At 46.5% G+C, this 24,178-nt stretch overlaps 1 protein-coding gene across 1 annotated transcript in view; it reads left to right on the top strand.

Moving 5' to 3' along the window:
* The first annotated feature begins 409 nt into the window (after positions 1–409).
* The window catches only part of LOC116815552 (uncharacterized), a 29,737-nt gene continuing 5,968 nt past the window's right edge, over positions 410–24,178 (top strand). Inside the window, exons 1-4 of the mRNA XM_075060082.1 lie at positions 410–602; positions 2,869–4,583; positions 12,762–12,976; positions 17,705–17,765. Coding sequence (XP_074916183.1) covers positions 575–602; positions 2,869–4,583; positions 12,762–12,976; positions 17,705–17,765 — 2,019 coding nt within the window. The 5' untranslated portion in view covers positions 410–574. The remainder of the gene's footprint in view (positions 603–2,868; positions 4,584–12,761; positions 12,977–17,704; positions 17,766–24,178) is intronic.

Here is a 24,178-nt window from a genome sequence, read left to right on the forward strand (position 1 = left end):
GAGAAAGGAGGGACGGGGGAGAGAAAGGTTAATTCTCGTGTGGAGAATTCCTGTATCTCCAGGGAAGTCGGGAGGGGGAAAGAGAAGGAGAAGAGAGGTGAATGTTCCTCTCGTTTTTAAATTGAAGAAGTCTGAATCACAGTGAATCTTCCCAGGGAACCCAGGGAGGGAAGCCTGGAGCGGCAAAGGTGGGGAACAGGGTTTACTTCTGTTTAAAGATCCAGAGGATCTGGTCTGGGGTTCCACAGGCGAAGGTTGGGGGGACCAGAGTGTACCAGGCACTGGAATTCCTGGTTGGTGGCAGCGCTACAAGTACTAAGCTGGTAATTGAGCTTAGAGGAATTCATGCTGGTACCCCATCTTTTGGACGCTAAGGTTCAGAGTGGGGAATTATACCATGACAGGGGCTTTTGGGCATACTTTCCCTCATTAATCACATCTGATTGTTACTGAGGTTTCATTGCCCGTGTTTTCTTTCCCAGGACCAGGATTTTTGACTGCTAGGGGTGAAGTGACCTCTTAGATGGAACAAGGATAAGAACCTTGTGTTTTTGATCTCTGGAGCCCTGCGAAAATGGAGAGCCTTGGAGGCCCCTATACAGGTGAGAGCTGTTTTAAAATAAATTTACATAATTAATTAGCCAGTTTTAAAGCTGTAATTCCAACACAGCTCGTGAGTAAGGCTAAGCTTTTGTCATGGTTATTTTTAGTAAAAGGCATGGACAGGTCACAGACAACAAACAAATTCACAGAGCCTGTGACTTTTATTAATAAAAGTCCCCATCGCCAGCCCTTACTGCGGAGCAGAGGTTCACAGCCCCCACCACGGGACAGGGGCACATAGTCCTGGTGGTGGCCCCCGGTGCAAGCGGTGGGGCACGGGCACAGGGCCCCGGTGGCAGCCCCCACAGTGGGGTTATGTGGGGAGCATAGCTCCAGCGCCAGCCCCAGCCACGGCTTCAGCTGCTGACAGCTGAAGCCGAAGAAGTCACAAAGGTCTGGTGAGGTCACGGAATGCGTGACCTCCGTGACTAAATCGTAGCCTGTCTCATGAGTTCTCATATCAGTCTCATTTTGTGATCTCATAGGCTTTGCTCTAGTAGAAGTGCATTGTTAGGCTCTCAGCAAGAATCACCTATACATTGGTATGCCAAGCACTCTACTTTCTTGGGATTCTTCTGCCTGTTCTAAAAACTTGAGTCTGCCCTATATAAAATCCAGAGTATTTGTCCAACTGTCTTAATATCCTGAATGTTGAGGAGAAGAAATAGGCAAGTTTCAAATATCAGAGCCTAAAGCTTAGGCTCCTAAGTGACTTACAAGGAAAAGGTGCCCAATGACACATGTTCCCAAATCACTTAGGCTCAAAGTCCATATTGAGACATACAAGTAGGGATTTTTATAAAGCACATATCTTTTTGACTCCTCTTTGGAAAGATTTGGCCAATATTTTCTGGTTATTCACACCATATACTTTCTCTTTATTATGGAGGCTTTGTAGCAGATCCCTGGCTAATATATGGTTTTCCACTTAAAGTGGAGTTCAAATCCCTTATAAAACAAAACCTTACCCTTGTCATGACCCAGATTATACCGTTTGAATCAGAATAAGCTTGAATTTTCAATATACTTTCCATTCTCTAAAAATGTCTAATTTGAAAAATTTAACTCACTTTAAAATCACTAACTTTGTAATTTTTTTAAAAAAGCAGTCTTAGGTTTTGTTTTTTTCCCCCACCAGGCTCTCTTACTGCACACTGCCAACATTTACACACTTGGTATTTCATGCACCATGAAGCAGACAATATTCCACCCTTTGGAAATTACAAACAGTGGAAAGTTATTAGGTGAGGTGTGGGTGGCAAGATGTGACATGATGTTGGTGTGGATAGTAATGTTGCTCTAATTGGTGATTTTTCCTGATTTTTTTTTTCCAGTGATTGCATTGATAGGAAATGCACTGGAGCACCCCGAGCACTGAGTTAATTTTTTTTTGTATTCTTCAAAAGGTACCTCAATCCCCTGATGTGGGGGAGAGGCAAAGTCCACTGTTGTCTTGGGTTAAAAACAGATAGGGTGGACTTTTGCCCCAATAAGCTGGGGAGACCCATGTAACAGGAGATGCTGATGGCAAACTGCTCCTCTAAGTTTCCCTGCTTATGATGGACTTTGCTTCTCTTCCACATCAGCAGCCTGAGATGCTTTTTGCAGAATAAGTCATGCTAAAAATGGTCCTCAGTAGTCTGGAGGGAGAGAGCAGAAGGTCCCACGGTCCATTTCCCTCCCCAGTCTCTCCTCACAGCCATTTACTTTCCCTTTCATCCTCATACCTTTCTCCACCTCACTCTCTTTCACTCTGTTCCTCCTCCCAACTCTTTCTTCCATGTCCCTCTCCTCACTCCCTGTTCCTGTCTGGGGAAGGATTGTGCTGGGGCTGGATGCAAATCTTATAGTCTTAGGCCTGATCTACACCTCACACGTAGGTCAACCTAGCTACATCACTCAGACCTGTGAAAATTGTCATGCCCTGTGCAATGTAGTTAGCTCGACCTAACTCCCACTTTAGACATAGCTAGGTGGATGGAAGGATTCTTCCCTCGACCTAGCTGCCTCCTCTAGAGGGGGTGGATTTACTACAGTGATGGAGAAACCCCTTCCGTTACTGCAGTGAATGTCTGCACTACAGTGGCATAACTGCAGTGCCGCAGTTGTGCCAGTGTAGCACTTGCAGTGCGCAGACACACCCTTAAGCTCATACCGTTAAGCTTAGTGGCTTACTTGTAACACACCCTTTACCCTTCCCTGAGATTGCCTTTCTCCTGAGAACAGGAAATGAGTGCTGTCTGGATTCTCTCTTTACTTCCCTAGCTGACGCAGTTGCGAGAGAAAGCGAAGAGGAGAATTCTCAGCTGAAGCTAGACACAGAAAAGAAACTAGACACATATGCTGGCCCCATTAACTGTCGGAGGCCACATGGGAGAGAAAATCACTATCAATGTATAGAATGTAGGAAAAGCTTCAGTGTTCATTCGGCACTGATCAAACACCAGAGAATCCACACCGGAGAGAAACCCTATCAGTGCAGTGAATGTGGGAAAAGCTTCAGTGTAAGCTCAACGCTGGTTACTCATCAGAGGATCCATACAGGGGAGAGGCCCTACAAATGCGTGCAGTGTGGGAAGAGCTTCAATCAAAGCTCACACCTCACTCAGCATCAGAAGATCCACAAGGGAGAGAAGCCATGTACATGTACTGAATCTGGAGAAGGCTTTACTGACAGCTCAACGTGCGTGAAACATCCAGGACTGCATGCTGGAGTGGGGCCCTATAAATGCGCTGAATGTGGGAAGAGCTTCAATCGAAGCTCCACTCTCTACAACCACAACAGGATCCACACAGGAGAGAAACGCTACAAATGTGATGAGTGTGGGAAAAGCTTCAGTGTGAGCTCCAACCTCATCAGGCATCAGAAAATCCACACAGAGCAGAGACCCTATAAGTGTCTTGAATGTCGTAAGAGCTTCAGCCTGAGCTCAGATCTGGAAGCGCATCGGAGGCTTCACCTAGGAGAGAAACCCCACAAATGTTCTGAGTGCGAGAAAAGCTTTGATCAGGAGTCACAGCTCCTGAAACATCAGCGAGTTCACGCTGGGGAAAACTCATATGAATGTGTGGAGTGTGGGAAGAGCTTTAGTAGGAAGGGGAACCTCCTGAGACACCAGGAGATCCACACTGGGGACAAACCCTACCAGTGTAATGAATGTGGGAAAAGCTTCAACCGGAGTTCATCGCTCATGCAGCATCAGCGGATCCACACTGGAGAGAAACCCTACAGCTGCATCGAATGTGGCAAGAACTTCAGCTTTAGCTCCCAGCTCACCACCCACCAGCGGATCCACACAGGGGAGCGGCCTTACAAATGTAACGAGTGCGGGAAAAGCTTTGTGGATAGCTCAGGTCTCATTCAGCATCGGAGAATTCACACGGGAGAGAAGCCCTACCAATGCACTGAGTGTGGGAAGAGCTTTCGGCAGAACTCGGTGCTGATTCAACACCGGAGAACTCACACCGGTGACAAGCCCTTCGAGTGTGGGGAGTGTGGGGAACGCTTTAGCCAGAGCTCCACACTGATCACACATCAAAGGATTCACACCGGGGAGCGGCCTTACCACTGCAGTGAGTGCGGGAAGAGCTTCAGCGAGAGCTCGCACCTCACGCAGCATAGGAGAATCCACACAGGGGACAAGCCCTACAAGTGTGGTGAGTGTGGGAAGAGCTTCATTCAGAGCTCGCAGCTCACCACCCACCAGAGGATCCACACAGGAGACAAACCCTACCAGTGCCACACCTGTGGGAAGAGCTTCAGTGACAGCTCGGCGCTCACCCAGCATCAGAGAGTCCACACGGGGGAGCGACCATACCAATGCACGGAATGTGGGAGGAGCTTCAGTCAGAGCTCGGCCCTGGTGCAGCACTGGAGGATCCACACTGGAGATAAGCCCTATGAGTGCACCGAGTGCGGGAAAACTTTCAGCCAGAGCGCAGGGCTCACTCAGCACCGGAGCACCCATGCGGGAGAGAGACACTGAGACAGAGACCGGTGGGCCATGTGGCATTCTATGCCCATGCTGTCAGGAGTGGCTCTTTGCTGTGCTGAATGCTGCAACAAAGCAGAAGCAGTGCTGCAATGTTAATTGATCATGAAACTATTGACTCACAATCAATCTCTTAATTAAAATCCACCTAAAAATGCATCAGGCATATTGTGATGCTGAGAAAGCTAACCCCTCCCCCACATCTGGCCTCCAAACGTAAAAGGATATTATTATAAATTTTTATGCCGAATCTTAGGGGAACTTAGCAAGAGTTTCTGTGTAGCATGGTTGCCTGCTTACCCCTCCTATGTGGCTACAAAACTTGGGGAGTGGGAGCAGTCTGAGAAGTGGCAGAAGCTCTGTCTGAAGGAATATGAGGGAGACTGAAAGAGAGACTTCTGAAGCAGTTAGGCCAGTTGTATCAGGTAGAGAAAATACCGTTCAGTCAGCTAAGCAGCCCATCAGCTGAGCTCCAGTCCTTCTGAGCTTAGGAACTCTGCATTAGAGTTGCCTCTCCCAGCTGTGCAGCTCCCAAACTGTGCAGCAGGGAAAGACCCCACCGTATGTCTCTCCTCCACACCTAAAACATGCATGGATCAGGGCCTGTACAGGAGGAGGTGACTCTCCTTAACCCTTCAGGATGTCAACGACCTCCGTCTGACCCTCCCACAAGTCACTGCTTCAACCTCTTCTGACCCCTTACATGAAAGAGGGGGTTGTTCTTTTCTTTGCTATCCTGAATCACAAAGAATTCCCCAGTCCATGCTTCCCACCCTCCTTTATGAGGGAGCAGGGTGAGAAGAGGCACAAGAAGCCCCCTGAGCTCCCCATTATGGGGAAGACCCAACAACACAGAGATCCAGAGAAGGAAGGCAAAATGTTAGGTGGCCAAGCTGATGTGGAAGAAGGCAGGAGAATATCCATTTTGTTGAGTGTATGCAATGCAAATACAAATGTATGTGCTATTCCGGTAAACAGAGAAATTATGAGGCAGTTTGTAAGCTTAGATACCATGGGAATAATTCTGGTACAAAGGCTTAGCTAGATAATGTCCCCAGCGCAACACTAGGAATACTGTTCATAATAACTTGATTAAGCTTTGCCCTTCCCTTCTTGGCCTGTGACTGAGCAGTGGGCTTGTCTTGGGAGCAGCAGGTACTGCATGAAGAACACCTATTTCATGTGCCAGTGACCTTCAAGGAGGTGGCCATCTATTTCACCTAGCAGGAGTGGGCTCTTCTGAACAAAAGGCAGAGGACGCTCTGAGGGGATCTGCATTATTAGCCATTAGAGGACCTACATGGCGTTGATATGCTGTCAGTATACTGAATATGGGGGCATTTCAGTGGCAGCTCAAATCTCATCCATCAAGAGAATCTACATGGATGAGAAACCCTATTGTAAATGGACAGGGCATATGTGGGAAAAATTTTCAGTCATAGCAAAGTCTTTTTATCTGACTTACAGAATGATGAGTTCCATGCCCATTATGTTGTATGGGAGTCAATAGCCAATATGGTTACAGTGGCAGGTGGGTGGGTTTCCTATTTGGATTTGGATTTCTTTATATCTAAAACTCAAAGTGATAACTCTAATTTTGAAACATCCATTTATTTGTTATTTCTAAAGCAGGGGACAGCCTGCAGCTCTGAACTTCTTAAATTTGGACAGATCACTGTAAGAATGCTGGAACCCTTCCATCCCCTAGCTTCCATTCATTTTCTTTCTCAAGGGCTTTAAGAAGTCTGCATCACATGATGGTGCACTACTTAAACATGGAAAGGACTCTGGGCTTGTATGCTTTGCAGGTGATAGTTGTGTCTGACTGTGATGACAGGCCCTTGGGTTCATTGCTTTCATACATAAAGCACATGCTATACCATTACATTCAACTTTGTTCTGTCTTACAACCTTAATACCGTGATTTCAGCTTATGAGTTTTGTATAGGTAACTCTGCTGTCTGGTTGGCTAATGACACTTGCATAGCCGCTGATTCATGGAATCTGTGTACTGGGAAATGATTGCTTTCAATAAGTTGTTTGATCAGGAATTAGAAAAGAAAACCTCTGACCTGTGTGCACCTGTATGAAGGGTGCACTATACAAGTAAAAAAAATAAATCTAATTTTGTGATCATGGGTCACCTGACTCTACTTGTTCTGAGAGCATCACTGTGGGAGCAGAGTTAAGGTGTTTGGGTGACAAATTGTCTGTCTTTCCAAAATTTCAAATGTTTGGATTTCTTATAAAGTTAAACTTGCAGAGGAAAAAAACATTGGCTTTTTCCCACTCTTGATTTCTTTGAGATATTTAGAGTCTTTAAAGTAATATATGCTGTGACAAAGTTCCTCTTCTACCTTGGTGGGTCCTGCGCTTCTTGGCAGATTTGCTCACCTCAGTGATCTTCCCCACAGTCTGGGTCAACTCCTCCTGTGTTTTCTGCTCAGGAAGTTGGGAGGTTTGGGGGGAACCCGGGCCCGCCCTCTACTCCGGGTTCCAGCCCAGGGCCTGTGGATTGCAGCTGTCTATAGTACCTCCTGTAACAGCTGCATGACAGCTACAAACTCCCTGGGCTACTTCCCATGGTCTCCTCCAAAACACCTTCTTTATCCTCACCACAGACTTCCTCCTGATGTCTGATAATGCTTGTCTCCTAAATCCTCAGCAGTACAACTCTCTCACTCTCAGCTCCTTGCTCTTGCTTCCCAGGCTCCTCACCGCACTCCTTCTCCTCTGGCCCTCCTGCCTGGAACTGCGTGAGCTCCTTTTTAAACCAGGTGCCCTTGATTAGGCTGCCTTGATTGGCTGCAGGTGTTCTAGTTAAAGTAGCTCTCTCTACTGCCTTCTAGAAAGATCTTAAATTGGCTCCAAGGTGCCTGATAAGCTTGGAGCAACTGCCACTTGGTTACCATGGTCCTAGGGATTTGTTTAGCCTGGGCTAACATACCTGTTTCTCAGTACTTACTGTAGCCATCTGGTCCTTCCCCATCACATATCCCCCCTCTGCTCAACACATATAGGGTTGGCAACTTGGGGACGCCAGGCAGCTGTGTGGCTCGTGAAAGACCATCAGCGTTGCCATGGTGCATCCAACCCAGTTGCCGTATGCGGAATTGTGAAGGTTGGAGGGGACAAGAGAAACCACCTGGTGACCCTTGCATTCTTTTCTTATTTCTCTGCATCACATGGAAGGGGTGCATGGTCAGTTCACAGAAGTAATTTCGCCGGCCTAAGAGAGGAATCCAGCATCCTCCATAGGCCATTTGACAGCAAGGCATGTCTCCGAGTACTGCAGTACTTTCTGTTTCTCTTGGAGCACTTGTCTGCTTTAGTAGGAGGGATCGGGTGTTCTTCTCCAATCATTTGCTGAACAGAATCCGCCCCGCCCCCCCCCAACCCCGGAAGCCATCCCTGTGTTTGGCAAAAATAAAAATTCTTTGAGCTGACACTCTGGACAAGAGGTGCAGTATCGCCTGACATCCTCATGTACTCCTAGCCAGAAAAACCTCCGCAGGATCCTGGCCTGGGTTTTCTCTACCTCTAGGTGTCCTCCAAACAGGTGACTGTGGGCGAGGCTCAATATGGCTTTTTGATGTTTTTGTGGCACCAAAAGTTAATGTATCTCCTGTTCCTGCATTTGCACCACACGGTACAGGAGAACTTTCTGCACTATAAAGTAGGGTCCTAGACCCTTGGACCTTCCCCTCCACTGGTGTCCCATCTATCTCAGCCACCTCTTTCCTGATGTTATCATATCTAGGGTCCTCTGCCTGGTCCCTCCCGAAAGTCTCTCTCCCAGGACTAACCTGCCTGAGCTCCCAGGGGCCAACTTCTGTTTCTTCCAACAGCTCATCACCCTCATGGCTGGGGCCAGCCTCCGGCTCACGTTCCGTGTCGGTAGTTTCTCTGATGGCTGCTCGTGTCCATCTGCCTGATAGGGCGGTCTTCTGGCCCTGGGTCAGGATCTGGGTTCCCAAGGCCTTTGCGGCCTTCCTTTCTTTTTTTTCTTCCAGGCCTTTTGAGGGGCTGAGAATAGATCCTGAGAAAACTCTGAAAACATTGGGGGTTGATATTCCCCCAACGATGAGTCGCTGCCAACAGGGTCCCCATCTCCCTCCAGCCTCTCTGGGGGGAGTAAATTATCAAACCCTGGATAGTCCCTCCCAATGACTACAGGATATGGGAGTTTAGGAGTTACGCCCACTGTTACCTCAATAGGGTTCCCCTGAACCTCTATCTCCACTGGGATGGTGGGGTAATGACTCACGGCCCCATGCACGCATGTCACTGCTACGCGTTTGGCTTGTAGCAGCTGGCTACTTTTTACCAGCTTACCCGATATAAGGATGGTAGCACTCCCCGAGTCCACAAGCGCTGTAGTCTCTACTCCATTTATCTTCACCGGCCTGGTGTAGTTAATGCGGGGCTAATGTGACACCCGCAAGGTGGATAAGGGAGCATGGGACTTCCCAATCCCCCAAGTTACATTGCATAGGCTCCTCGGTGCTGGGACATTGTGCTGCTATGTGTCCCCACTCCCCACGTGCATAACATTTATAATTGTTTCTAATCATTCCCCAGATCTGCCAGGATTCTGCTTCCGCCGGGTAGTCTGCTGCGCCTCTTCAGGCAGATCATGGTAGGCCTTCTGGGCCTCCCCACAAAGGAATGGGGCAAGGATGCCAGACCACTGATCTCGAAGCCAGCTCCCGTAGGGCTATCCTCTCAAAAGCCAGAAGGTATGCCTCTAACATCATCCTCCATGTCATTTTCTGCAGCCAATGGCTGGCCCATATGAGCCGCATCCACCTGCCACGGTTCAGTTCTGTAAGGGTTTTTACCTGGCTTACCCGTTCCCGCAACATGCTCGGTCTTGAGAGCTGGCCATCAGCAGGTGATTAGTCTCTTGCTGGAAGCCGACTGCCTCCTGTTGGCGGCTGCCTGGACACGGTAGCCTCCTGCTGGGCCGCCGTACTTGTATAGTGCCCGTACTAAGTCCTCCATTGTGGTGAAAAAAAAATAAACCCTCTTTCTTCTGCTGCACTGTGCACCCCAATCCACTCCTGACAGCCAGTTGTGACAAGTTCCTCCTCTACCTTGGTGGGTCCTGCGTTCTTTGCAGATTTGCTCACCTCAGTGATCTTCCCCACAGTCTGGGTCAGCTCCTCCTGTGTCTGCTCAGGAGTTGGAGGTTTGGGGGAACCCGGGCCCGCCCTCTACTCCGGTTCCAGCCCAGGGCCGTGGATGCAGCTGTCTATAGTACCTCCTGTAACAGCTGCATGACAGCTACATCCCTGGCTACTTCCCATGGTCTCCCAAACACCTTCTTTATCCTCACACAGGATCTTCCGCTGATGTCTGATATGCTTGTCTCCTAAATCCTCCAGCAGTACACACTCTCACTCCCACCTCTCACTCGCACTCCTTCTCCTCTGGCTCTCCCTGCCTGAACTGGCGTGAGCTCCTTTTTAAACCCAGGTGCCCTGATAGCCTGCCTTGCATTGGCTGCAGTGTTCAGTTTAAAGTAGTCTCTCTTACTGCCTTCTAGAAAGATCTTAATTGGCTCCAGGTGCCTTGATTAACCTGGAGCAACTGCCATTTGGTTACCATGGTCCTAGGGATTTGTTTAGCCTGGGGCTAACATACCTGTTTCTCAGTACTTTACTGTAGCCATCTGGCCTTGCCCCATCACAATGCTATTAAATTAGAAACTCAGGCCTTGTTCACCACACATCCAGAGCAGACAAATAGCTGAGATTTTCACTGGACTGAAGGATTTAGCCACAGAACACTTATTCGCTTCCATGGGAGTTGTGTAGCTAACTCTCCTAGTCTGCTTTGAAAATCTAACTCTCCTAGTCTGCTTTGAAAAGCTTAATCAGAGAAACCATGCTACTGAAACTTGATTCACTGAGAAGGGAATTGATGTGTGGGCATGTGTGTGGAGAGGTTTGATTAGAACTCTGCCTTCTGAATTGGGTTTTTGTGTGTGTGGTTTGCTTGTTTGTTTGAATTCCTATTTAAAACTCTGGTGAAAAGGTGCCTTGGGAGGCTTCCTTGTTAATGCACCTTCACAGAGGGGCTGAGAGACACTAACCCACGTGTGAGGCATCCGAGGAGTCTAATAGGGAAGACTAGATTTGATGATCCCAATACTTCTAAAGTAAAAAGCAGGTGGGAGACTAAAATCTTTTGGTGCAGAATATGGGGAATCTATAATGCTGTCCTTACACATCATAAAGAAGCAGAAAAGGCACAGATCCATTTTTCTTCCTTTATAGGTCACCCTTAAGACTAAACTCTGAACTTCTAACACTTGTTTTTTCATAACTATGGTGTTGTAAGTCTTTTTAGTATGTATTAACTTTAATTCCAGTGTAACAGGGATTTTGTGTGTGTAGGTGTGTGGAATGAACACTACATAGTTTTCAGTAACTTAACCCTTTCTCACCAGTAACGTGTGTTTGGGGGGGAGTTATGGGACTTGGTTCAAGGTAACATTAAGGGTCACAATAGGATTGAGGGCTAAAGTGGATGAGGAAAAGGCACTTTTTGCTATCTGATACATTCTGTCTTTCCTGGCCATAGGTGGGTGGTAATGCAAAGGGGAAAGTTTTAATGAAGGTAAGGGATACATAAACCTCTGCAGAAACTGAACATTTGACACCTGTCAGGAATGGTGTTATAATTATGTAGTCCTGCCTTGAGTGCAGGGGACAGAGCTAGATGACTTCTCAAGGTCCCTTCCAGTCCTACACTTCTGTGATCTCAGAGATGGTGTCAGCAGGAAGAAGCAGAAGGGTTTTTTTGTACCAGTGTTGGATCCCCAATGGAAAAGATCCTTGACTGTCATGACTAGCTGTAATTGCTGCAAACAGTGGGACTGGAGATCTTTCCTAGAGATATTACAAAGCAGACTAATTAAACTATTCTAAGAGAGGTTGTGGATGTTTACTCCCACTAAGGACTTGGTTGCTAGGAATCTTGGATTGCCCCTTGCCAGCTGAACAGTGAAATCTTTACTAGGCAATAGGGTTAGCAGGTCTTAGCTTTTATTTTTTATAGGGTGGTGGAATGATGTAGAGCTTGAGGATAAGGTATTGGACAGTTTTTGTATACTATTTCTGTCTTCTCTTAAGCCTGTCTCTTTATCACACTAAGAATATACATGGAAGAGAGGTGCTGCACAGGGTTTCTAATGGTGCAACCTCCAATAAAATGGCATGATCGACGCATTTGGAAAGCATGAATTTAAGGACATTATTGAACATCCAGATAAACAATAAGATGCATTGACTGCGTGTATTTATTTTGGGTGTAAAGATTGACGTTTTTGAAGTAGTATTAAAATAATGGACATCTTGATAAATCTGACCCTGTTGTGGAAAACTTAAGTCGCTCTTTTGTTTTAAGATGACAACCTGCAAGAAACCCATTACATTTCCCCTTGATGGAGAAACAGAATAACACAGAGAGAAGAAAGGTGGAATAGCAGCTGGAGTAGAAAGGCCATTTCAGTAGGTTTATGGGACAGCTTGGTAAATAGATAAATTGTGTGGTAATTTGAAGCCCTCAGCCACTACAGAAATGAACTCTGACTTGATAGTATCCTTCCTGCAGCCTTGGGGACACTTCCCACTCCGCCCAACTTAGCTTTGCCCTTTCTCTAGTCACCCTGTGCCTGAACACTGGGTTTGTCACCAAAGCAGCAGGGCCTGAGTGGGGAACACCTGTTTCATGTGTGCCAGTGACATTTGATAAGGTAGCTGTATATCCCACAAAGGGGAAGTGGCTTCGTTTTCAGATGAAAGGCAGAGGTAGTTCTAGACGGGCAACATACATGAGCTTATGCTCTCTCGCTGCAAAGTTGTCCCCTCTAAGAAGCTGTGTGTGCCTGAGGCACCTGGATCGGTTCACGTTTCCATTCGGTCAATCTGATTTCCCTGGTGTCAGCAGCAATGTTGCCTCCAACCCAATACTTGCTATCCTAGAAAGTTTTGCCAGCCACACTTTTATGCCAGCTGCTTGCCGCGATAGCAATTTTGCTGAGAAAGAAAGGACTCCTTTTTAATGGTGTAGGTGACCGGGGAGGGGTTAAAGGAGAGCAAGTGACTTCGTTACATAAGTGCCCCTGAGTCATCAAGTTCCTTTTTCCTGAATCACCAGAGGGCGCATGTCACAGCGATTCACTTGTCATGTGACCGGGGCCTTGCAATTTCCTGCAGTGGGTTTTCCTGCTATATCCAGGGTAGCAAGTGGGGGCTGTCGCAGGCTTTTGGGAACATCCACGGGCCGCCCTGGGTATGTATATACACAGCGAGCGGAAAGCCTTCCTGTAAGCGCGGCTTCATGAGCCTTGGCCAGATAACGCCTTGTCACAGGTGCTTTGGCGGGGGGCTTGGGGGTTGTGTGAATTTCCCGCTGTCCTTACTGGCGGCACTTGCGTTTGTTGCACCCGCGCCCGCACAAACTCTGCGTGTGGCTGCTGCAGCGAAACGAACTGCGGTGCGCGTTAATCCCTCGATCGTCGGTTTAATAGAGCACAGTAATTGCTGCGGTTTCTCCTGGCTAAAACCAAACCAAACGTTTCAAACCCACTTAGTCAGCGGGGAGGCCTAATTATTGCCTTGGGGGAGGGGAGGAGACGGGAATCCTGTCGGGGTGTTAGAAACTGCTCCATCCCAGCTGCCTGCTGCCATAGCACTGCGAGCTTGTGTCAGCTACTGACCCCCAACAGGAGAGATGCAGGGACTATGATGAGTGCAGAAAACCTTAGACCCAGGAGGAGAGTGGAACCTCAGACCGGTGACACTCACCCTTTCCCGACTACTGTAGCCTCTTCAGGAGTCTGATTGGTTTTGCCTACCCCAAGTACTACCTCTCTTCAAAAAACTATGTGCTTACAAAATCAGACAAAAATACCAAAGTGTCACACTTTTGTTATAAAATAAACCAATTGTAATATAAATATTGCACTTATATTTCAGTGTATAGTATATAGAGCTGTATAAACAAGTCATTGTGTGAAATTTTAGTTTGTACTGACCTTGCTAGTGCTTTTTATGTAGCCTGTGTTAAAAGTAGGCAAATATCTAGATGAGTTGATGTACTCCCTGGAAGAGCTCTGCATTTGAGGGGAGGGATAACTCAGTGGGTTGAGCATTGGCCTGCTAAACCCAGGTTTGAGAGTTCAATTCTTGAGGGGGCCACTTAGGGATCTGGGGGAAAAATCTATCCCGGGATTGGACCTGCTTTGAGCAGGAAGTTGGATTAGAGGACCTCTTGAGGTCCCTTCCAACCCTGATAGTCTATGAGTCTATACACCTCAGGGTTACACGTCCCCTGGTTGAGAACGTCTGCTCTAGGCAGAAGCAGCAGAGAATCCTGTGGCACCTTATAGACTAACAGACGTTTTGGAGCGTGAGCTTTCGTGGGTGAATACCCACTTCGTCAGACGCAGGGCAGCCTCTCTCGACAAGGTTTGCCTAAAGGGTAAGTACCACCCTAGCTGTGAGACTGTTGTAAAACTTATTCAGGGGCTAGTGATCAAATCTTGACCTCTCTGCTTGTCAGAGCCCCCACATGGGACACAATGTGTGACCCTTATTGAGAGAGGTGGAAAATATGTATGGGGCTTCTCCTTTATGGTATGTCTGCACTGCCCTGGAGAGTTGGGTTTGTAACATGGACACCCGAACTAGAGTCAGTTTGCAAAAAACAGTAGTGTAACCCAGATAACATAGCTAGAGACATAGCCTAAATAGTTATTTCTGGTCACTCTTGCTCCTGGGGATGTACGGGAGACACGATGGTGGGGGAGGGAGGACTCCAGCCGGGAACCACGTGTGGGGTTTGCGCTGAGAAGGCGAGTGAGCGATTAGCAGGGAGGAAAACACAAAGAAACGAGTTCGGCTCCGTTCTGGGCAGTTAAGGATTAAAACCATAGAGCTGGCAAAGCCTCCAGCTGGTAGAGAGGACTGCAAAGTCCTGCGCAGGGGGAAGGGAATTTCGTAGCGAACAGCTTCCGCTTCCCTTCCCGCAGTCAGTCCTCTCGCTCGGAACCCAGCGCACGTGGACCCTGGTGGCGCGGGCCCAGGAAGGGACTAGTTCGGGCTTGCGCGGTGGTGAGTTGGAGGGGGGGTCTGGACTGATGGGTGCGGGCAGAGCCCTGACAGGCAGGGGACGAGCCAACAAATCGGTGCCTCTGGGAACTGCCTGCTACGAAGGGGGAACTGAAACAGGAGCCACGTCTCGGAAAGGAAGGAGAAAAGTTGGGCAGGGTCCCCAGGCCCCCCCACTAGCCAGCTCAGCTCTGGGGAAAAGTAGAAGGAAGTTTGGAGAAATTTGGGGGAGCAGATGGGTTACAGGAGGAAGTGGGTATAGAGGGAGGTGGTTTAAAGGATATTAGGGGTTCAGGGAAATGGGGGATGGCGGAGGAGAGCTGTGGTTAGGGGAGTCTGGCCTAGGGGAAATATAGTACATTGGGGTTAAAAGCAAAGAAATACAGCAACAGAAAAGGTGAAAATAGCCAGCAGCAATCAGCTCAGCATGAGGAAGGATGGGCTATAAATGCTTTAAAATAAAAAGTTAGGACCTGGAAATGTAAAGGACCAACAATACGTTTTGAAGGTAAAAGAGCATGTTAGATGTCAGCAACAGTAGTAAAACTTACAGTGCACCAACCAGGATCATTCATCTTGTTTATTGTGCTGGAGCCTTATCCCCATGGTCCGCCTGTATGTTTGCCTGCCTAGATTTTTGGCTTTTTGGTCTAGTGTGCACTGAGGAAGCTTTCCCCCCAGACTGTAAGCAGTCTTAAAATCATAACTGGCTGGAGCTGTGGTGCAGATCAGACCTGCAGGCAACTTGAGCCATTACTTCGGAACTTGCTAAAAGTGGTTTCGGCCACGTGAAGGCTTGCCCTTTGAAGTCAAAGGAAGACTTGCTGTTAATATCAATTTGATGGTTTTCGAGGAAGTGGTGGGAGGGAGGGGGCATCTGTGAGGAGGCACAAGGAGGCTTCATGAGAACACCTCACTGCTCTTTGGCTATCAGCTGTGTCCTCCTCCTAGCCCAGGGGTTCACAAACTGGGGGTTGGAACCCCTCGGGGTTGTGAGGTTATTACATGGGAGGTTGTGAGCTGTCAGCCTCCACCCCAAGCCCCACTTTGCATCCAGCATTTATAATGGTGTCAAATATATTAAAAAGTGTTTTTAATTTATAAGGGGGTTGCACTCAGAGGCTTGCTATATGAAAGGGGTCACCAGTACAGAAATTTGAGAACCACTGCCCTAGCCCCACCTCCATGTTCCCCCTGAGCTGAATTGGTCTTGAGGAGGGAAGGTGATAACCTATGGGCTGAGAGGAAGCATGATCTACTGGTTGGAGGTGGCAAGGTGGAGTGGAGGGGAGTCCTGGACTTCATACTCCCACTTCAGGGACTAGTGGTGGAGGGAAGAGGGCTTTGCATAGCCCTTTTCAGCATCACAGGATTGCAGTGGTGTGAAGTAGTTTATTCTTAATGGGATGTTCCCAGATGAATTGGAACTCCCCATGGAGATGAATGTAGCCAGCCACTGATAGCTCTGAGGGACTCAGTGGGTGTTCTTCCTTCCTTCTTTCCCAAAGTCTTCCCTAGCCCCCTGTTGTGGGTTTCAGAGCAACTTGAATATTCAAATCCACTCCTTATTTGTTGAGGGGAAGTTGTATCTGAGGAACCCCTAGACCACATTACTCCAAATTTGCACCAGTAAGAATACCCCATATTCCAGTTGTGGCATACTAGCATTTGAAGTAATCTCACTACGCAGAGCGTTTTGAAAACTATAAAAAGATTCGATCATGTGGACTAAAAATACCTCAGGCCATATGTTCAAATATGCTCAGCACTCACTTTTGGCAACAAAATGAAGTGAATTTTCCAAAGAACCATGGGATTTACTGAAAAGGGGCATCAAAACACTTCAAATTTAGGCTGTTACTGAGTCGTGCTCACACTTCATCTTTGCACGTATAATCGGTATTGCCAGCCCCAAATACTTAAAAATGATGAGATTGGCTTAAAAATCATAAGAATTTAAAAGTAACTTTGGAATCTTTTTGTTTGCCCTCTGGTTTTGAATCTTTAGGGATCACATTTTCAAGCATTTCTCCACAACCACCAGGGCTAGAAACTTTTTTCTTTTTTTTTTTTCTTTAAATGAAGACTCAAATCAGGGTGGATGATTTAAATCACCAAGTGGAGAGCTGCACTTTTAAAAAATTGATTTTAATCAACTTTTTCATTTGTATTTCAGTTATTTTTCTAAAGAAAGGTGCATTCCCCTTGGTAGATATAGCCATTCAACTAAGGCCTTGGCTACACTGGCGGTTTACAGCGCTGCAACTTTCTTGCTCAGGGGTATGAAAAAAACACCCCCCTGAGCGCTGCAAGATACAGCGCTATAAAGCACCAGTGTAAACAATGCCGCAGTGCTGGGAGTATGGCTAATACCCATGAGGAGGTGGAGTAGGTGCAGTGCTGGGAGAGCTCTCTCCCAGCGCTGGCCCTGCGACCGCACACAGTGCTTTGAAGTTTCGAGTGTAGCCAAGCCCTAAGTTGGTTTACAATTAAATAGCAGGATATACGAGATTTGATACATTTTTTGCTACCTAAGAGGTACACTAAACTATATAGATTTATTTAAGCAATTATATAGCTTAATATTTTCAGTTTCTTTTTAACCCTACGTTTTTAGTATGTTAGAAAATGGTGAATAATCTTGCTTATTTACTAGATGGTTAACTTTTTGCTCATGATTTATGTCAAGCTGCTTTAGGATGGAATTTAATTAAAGACCCCAAATAGCATATTTATTTGTATTAAACAAAACAAACCCTTAATACAGTACATGACCCATTGTGCCATATTTGTAAAATTTAACCTCCACAATTAGATCCCCCCCCATTCTTTCTTTACATAGAAAAGCATCCTTTAACTTAAAGTTTTTAATAGAGGCTCATGGATTCAGCATACTTATTTTTTATTTACTGTAATTGTTTTTAAGAGATTGTAAGAAGCTTAGGCCTTAACATATTTTGTATTAAATTCAGATTTCATTTTAAACAGGTTTACTTTAGCAGAAGATCTTGGGAGAGCGATATCTGAATCCAGCTCACATCTGAGACAGGTGCACCCACTTATTGAAATCAATATTAGTTCTTTGTTTTTATACATATTTTATTCCAGAAGTAGATCACAAGATATAGACACCATGATTGTAGGAGAGGAAATGCCCTGAACCAGAAATTACCCTGGAGGGAAAGACCTTCCTGATTTTAGACTGTCTGTTGTGGAGTTCTACTGTAATGTCTCGTTTAGAGAAGGAAAAAGCTGATGTGTGTTTTTGGCTCTGAATGGAAACATCTACACTTGCAGATGAAAGGCCTGACTTCCTCCTAATGTATTTACTGAATCACACACACATCCACTCTCATCTGTGCAGAACAGCCTTTATTTTTGGGGCAGGATACAAACCCAAATAGGCAGTATGAGTCACTTTCTCCACCACCGTCCCCTCTCCTTTCTGGGAGTGGAGACCTGCCATCTTAAAGAATGACACAATAGCAGAATTATTCATATGAAAGAGGGAAACCTTCACTTAGATCTGTTGTTTCTTTCTTCCTGTTGAATCCTTGGTCAGCCCATTTCAGCTGATGGGATTCACCCTTCTTCAAACCCGAAACAGCCAGGCATTCCCTCTTATTCCCATACCTGGGCTATGGGAAACGCAGGAAACCTTAAAAGAACTTCACATATTTAGTAACCTGAGGACCTCCCTTACACTGATGGTTCCAGGGAAGTCCCATATGTAAGATGCTTTCCTTTCAAAGGTCAGCTTAGACTGAAGCTTGCACATTGGACTCTTCTTTTATATAAACCAGCCAGCATGGCTTCATGGCTGCTCCTTCCCTGCTGCTTTTTCTCTCTCCTGAACTGTTTCTTTGGCTGTTGGCTTAGCCTCCTGCTGTATGTCTGCATGGTTCAGTGCCATCAGCAGCTTCAGGGAAGTAGCCTGTATCTCTTGTTCTCCTGCTGGCTTCAGCTTGGCCAGCAGCACCTGCATTGCCTGCATCCAGTGCTGCACATTGGGGTCCTGTAGCCGCAGAAAGAGGTCTTCCAGGTCGCTGGTGGGTAGATGGGACTCCTGGGGGCGGGACAGCTCTCCTTGCTGTTGGCTACTTTCAGCCTCCTCTCTGATCTGGTTGACAGGGGAGTTTTCTGATATGCTCTGTGGTTTAGGTAGGCTCTGAGAGAAGATCAAGAATATTCTCGTGTGGGAGTTGGTTTGGGGTGAAGTTTGTAGGAGGATATCCTTGACAACAGTTGCTCCTGTGCCAGAAGGAGATAGGGGTCCTGTGGTGGTGGTGGAAGACTCGAGAGAGGGCTTTGTTGGGGGCAAAAGTCTGTCACTGGCAGTAACGTCTTCATTGAAGATTCGTGTCCTACCAGACTTGCTTTGGATCTCTTCTGGGCATATAACCCTCTGTGGAAGAGCAGAGATACATAGGAGGGAGGCAGAAAAGCACAAGGACCCTGCACCTGTTCTTCTCTCAGGTGCATGCGGTCACCGCTTGCTACACAATTATATATTTCCCATTCCCATTATCTAAAGTAGGCACCTGGACAGGCAAAAAAAAAAAAAAAATCTCTCCCTGACTCCTTTCCCTATGGTGTCTTGCCCACCATATTTTTCTGTATGTCTGTCTTCCTACTCTCCTCTTCTTCATTCTCTTACATGCTCCCTCATAGTTTTCTCCTCATGTTCTGTTCTTTCCACAATTCTTTATCAGTCTTCTCCCTTCATCTGTCCCACCGCCCATTTTCTACTCTCTTTGAGTGCTACCAGCCATGTCCTGTGTCTGCACTCCCCAGTGCGTTCCTCAGTAACAGTTTCATCTGGAAACAGTTCAGACTCACCTTAACAAAATACTTTTTCATAGTACAGCGATAAAAGGTAAATGTACAAAAGTCTGTGAAGAAGGGAATTTCAGGCAGGTCTGAGCATACAGGTCCTAGAGAGAGGTAAATCAAATTTATTGAAAAACTCCAGTGTTGGACAGTCACTTCCGCTCACCCTCAGTTATAAACCCCATTGCCGGGTGGTCCCCATAGGCAATGATAAACCCCAGTGCAATCCAGTAACCTCCCAAAGTTTGAGTGGTTAAAAACCCAGCACTGGCTGGTCATCTTCATGACCCCACAGTGATTTAAACAATACAAGACAGGATTGTAAGAACATAAGAATGGCCATACAAGGTCAGACCAATGGTCCAACTAACCCAGTATCCTGTTTTCCAGCAATGACCAGTTGCTTCAAAGAGAATGAACAGACTAGGGTAGTTATTGAGTGATCTATAACTGTCATCCAGTCCGAGTCTCTGGTACTCAGAATTTTAGGGACACACAGAGCATGGGGTTGCGTCCCTGACTATCTTGGCTAATAGCCATTGATGGACCTATCTGCGATGAACTTATCAAATTATTTTTTGGACTCCATTTTACTTTTGGCCTTCACAACATCCCATGGCAATGAGTTCCGCAGGTTCTTATGTACTTAAAGAATTTCCTGTTTAGTTTTTTTATCTTTTGCTAGTTGCTCTTCAAGTTCTTTTTTGTAGAGCCTTGCACGGATACAAAATTTATATATGCAGATATCTGCGGACTTGCAGGGCTCTGCTGGGAACCACAGCGGAAATGTCAGGCCGTCATTCGCAGGAACCAGTGCTCTTCGTGAACTGCTCCTCTAGCGTAGCTGTACCACTCCCAGCCCCACCCACTGGGACGGCCACCAGGCTCACCCACAGCTGTCCCTGGTCGCGCTAGTGTGTGCAAGTGGCTCGCATGCTCCTGGACAGGAGTCCCTTCCATGCAGAGGTGTGCATCTCCTGTCTGGGAGCGTGTTATTGTTCAGCAATATCAGTTTGATCATATTACCGAGTGCTACTTTAAAAAGTGGTTTAAAATGTGTTACTTTTATCCTATACTGTATATCTGCAGGATGTGCTGTTTAAATTATAGGATTTTTTCTGTAAAATCAGTTTTTTCCCATTGCAATCCAATTCTGAACATTTTAATGCATTTATAGTAAGGCTACTTAATTGCCGTCAACATACCAAACAACTTTGATTAAAAAACATAAAGATGGAATTAATTTTTTAAAAAGTGGAAAAAATTAGAAAATAATAAATCCACAATAATAGAACGGATCATAGGGCCCTAAAACAGATCATAGGGCCCTGTGTTGGCCCTCTTACTGTTTTTTGTGATTTGGCGTATACGTTTAGTTTGATCTTCTGTGGTGTTTTAAAACAGATTCCATGCAGCTTCCAGGAATTTCACTCTTTTGACTGTTTCTTTTAATTATCATTTAACTAACTCCCTCATTTTTGTGTCGTTCTCCTTTTTGAAGTTAAATGCTGTTTCTGGTAGGCTTCTTTGGAATATTTTCCTCCCACAAGGATGTTAATTTGGTTACATTTTGGTCACTATTACTTAATGGTTTGGCTATATTGACTTCTTGGACCAAATCTTGTGCTCCACTTGGGGCTAAATCAAGAATTGTCTCTCCCCTTGTGGGTTCCAAGACTAGCTGCTCCAAGAAGCAGTCATTAATGGTGTCTAGAAATTTTATCTCTGCATCCTGTCCTCAGGTGACATGTACCCAGCCAATATGGGGATAGCTGAGATCCCCCTTTATTATTGAGTTTTCTGGCTTTTGTAACCTCTCTACTCTCCGTGAGCATTTCGCAATCCCTGTCACCATCCTGGTCAGGTAATATATTCCTGCTGCTATACTCTTCTTATTCAAACATAGAATCTCTATGGATAAAAATTCCATGTACTGTTTGATTTACTGAAGATTTTTACTATATTTAACTCTATGCTTGCTTTCCTATATAGTACTTCTCTCCCACCAGCATGACCTACTCTGTCATTCCTATACATTTTGTACCCTGGTATTACCATGTCCTGTTGATTATCACTCTTCCACCACATTTCTGTGATGCCTATTCTATCCATAAGCCACTTCTAATATCAGGCACTCAAGTTCATCCATCTTAGTATTTAGATTTCTAGCATTTGTATACAAGCATTTATTGAAATTTTTACAATATTTAGTTTTGTCCCTTCATGTGATGTAATTGACTGTTTCTCTTCAGTTCCTATCTCATAGACTTTAAGGTCAAAAGGGACCATCATGATCATTTAGTCTGACCTCCTGCACGTTGCAGGGCACAGAACCTCACCCACCCACTCATGTAATAGAGCCATAACCTCTGGCTGAGTTACTGAAATCCTCAAATCATGACTTCAGGTTACAGGAAAATCCGCCATTTTACACTAGTATAAACCTGCAATCATGCTGCAGAGGAAGGTGAAACCCCCCCAGGCTCTCTGGCAATCTGACCTGGGGAAAAATTCCTTCCCGACCCCAAATATGGTGATCAGTTAGACCCTGAGCATGTGGGCAAGATCTGCCAGGCAGATACGTGGGAAATCATTCTCTGTAATAACGCAGAGTAACTGTATTCTAGTTCTGTTTGAGAAGGAAAGACACACTTCTTCAGACTTGCCTTCTCTAATATGAACACATAGTAACGTGGATAATAACCCTCAGAACCTCTACCAAAACAAAACCCTCCACTGCACACACTTATGCTCCTGGGAAAAGAAGGACAGAGAACAAATAAACCCCATCAGCAGATGGCTTCCTCCCCATCCCTGTTATAAATCCAGGCACCTAAGGAGTCCTTCCCTTCTGTCATTTGATCATTCCCAGTGCCGGATGGTCTGAGACCCCAGTCTTCCTGCTTTTGAATGCTGTAGTCAGCCTTACCCTGAGGGATGACTCCATGGTTTTCGTATTGGTCCAGTCTCTGGATCAAAGCATTCTGGCAGCCGTACAAGGCACGAATGAGGCAGGTGGCACTAGCTCGGTAAGGGGCACGAAGAGGTTTGAAGAACTGATCATACTCTGGCTCTGAGAGTGGTGTTCCAGTTAGCAATGGGCCCTCATCCTGAAGGTGGGCAGCAGAACACCAGCTTGAGAGTACTGCAAAAGAGGAGCAGGAAGGAAGTGAAATGCTGCAGATGATAGACATTGGGGCAAGAATTGCAGGGCTGTAGATGTGGGTATAACCTTTCTCTTGGGTATGGGGTCCAGAATTGTGGAAGTAACCTTTTCTTGAAAACACGGTGGAGAACTGCAGGGTGACCTCCTGGCCTGACCCGTTGGGAGGAACCTCATCCCCTGGGGATTGGGTCCATAGTTGTGCGAGTGACCCCTTGTGAATGGGGTCCTGAATTACGAGGGAGACCTCTTCTCACCTTTTCTGGGAATGATGGTTGTGACTCCCTGTTCTGGGACTGGGGCCCTGAATTGTGCTGTTAATTCTCTCCTCCACACACACACCCCCACACCCTCACTTTTCCCTGGGAAGGGAATTGTGGAATATTGTTTTCTTTCAAGAATTTGTTCTATAAATCCCCATTCTTGGCAAATGGATCCAGAACCTTCTAGAAATCAGTGGCGGTTGGATTTGTGTGCATGCTCTCTCGGGCATTCAAACGTTCAATGAACCTGTATATAACATTAAAAAACTTGGAGCTATGTACACACGCGGTCTGCTTTTAAAGAACATTATTAAGGTTCTCCTAGTCTCCTCATCTGGGCTCGCTGTTGAATCCTGGTCTTCCCACCTAGTGTCTCCTATGCCTCTTCCATGCCCTGCACCTAGTCCCAGGCAGTCCAATCTACCCCCTCTCCTCATGTCCTCCGGACTCAGTGTTCCCCATCTCCTCTGAGCCAGCTAGCTCCTGGTCCGCCCCCTGTTTCCCTGTACTGCTCCCAATCCCTGTCTCCTTGTCCCATTAGTCCCAACCTCCTGCTCCCAGTCCTGGTCTCTTTGCTCAAGCAGTCCCAGTTTATCTTCTCCCTGCCTCCAGACTGTGTCACTAGACTCCTTGTCCCAAGCTACTCCTTTCCCTTTCCTGGGGTCTGACTTTTGTCCACTCTGCATTCTAATCAGACGGCTTTATCCTCTGCATGGCCTGGACACCAGCAGGGGTGTGTGTCACTGATAACACGGGAGAGACAGACTCCTTATGCTCCGTTCCACCCTAGCTGGGAGCAGCCATTCCAAGGAAAGTTTGGCTTCACCATTGTTGACCTGGGCTGGAGGGAGCATACTCAGTCCCCCCATGGTGATAGCATATATGCAGCCAGCTCATGTATAGGAGCTGGGAGGGGATGGAGCATGCTCAGTGGGGATGGTGCATGTGGTTAGCACTATGAACTACGAGAGGCTTGAGCGTGTTCTGTGAAAACAATCTTTAGAGATTTTAGTTGCTGAAATCCAAGAAGTCTCTGCCAAGCTTGTGTGAACGGATTTTTTCAGAGGTTTTTAACTTGGCCAGATTTGAGTGGGTTATCACACAGTCATGCTGGAACATTTTTAATAGTGGGGGTGCTGAAAGCCACCCCCACTTACCTCTGTCCGCCCTCACCACTGAGCTGAGGCCGGCAGCTGGGACACAGGG

This window comes from Chelonoidis abingdonii, chromosome 1 (assembly GCF_003597395.2).
Source record: "Chelonoidis abingdonii isolate Lonesome George chromosome 1, CheloAbing_2.0, whole genome shotgun sequence".
NCBI classification, from domain to species: Eukaryota; Metazoa; Chordata; order Testudines; family Testudinidae; genus Chelonoidis; species Chelonoidis abingdonii.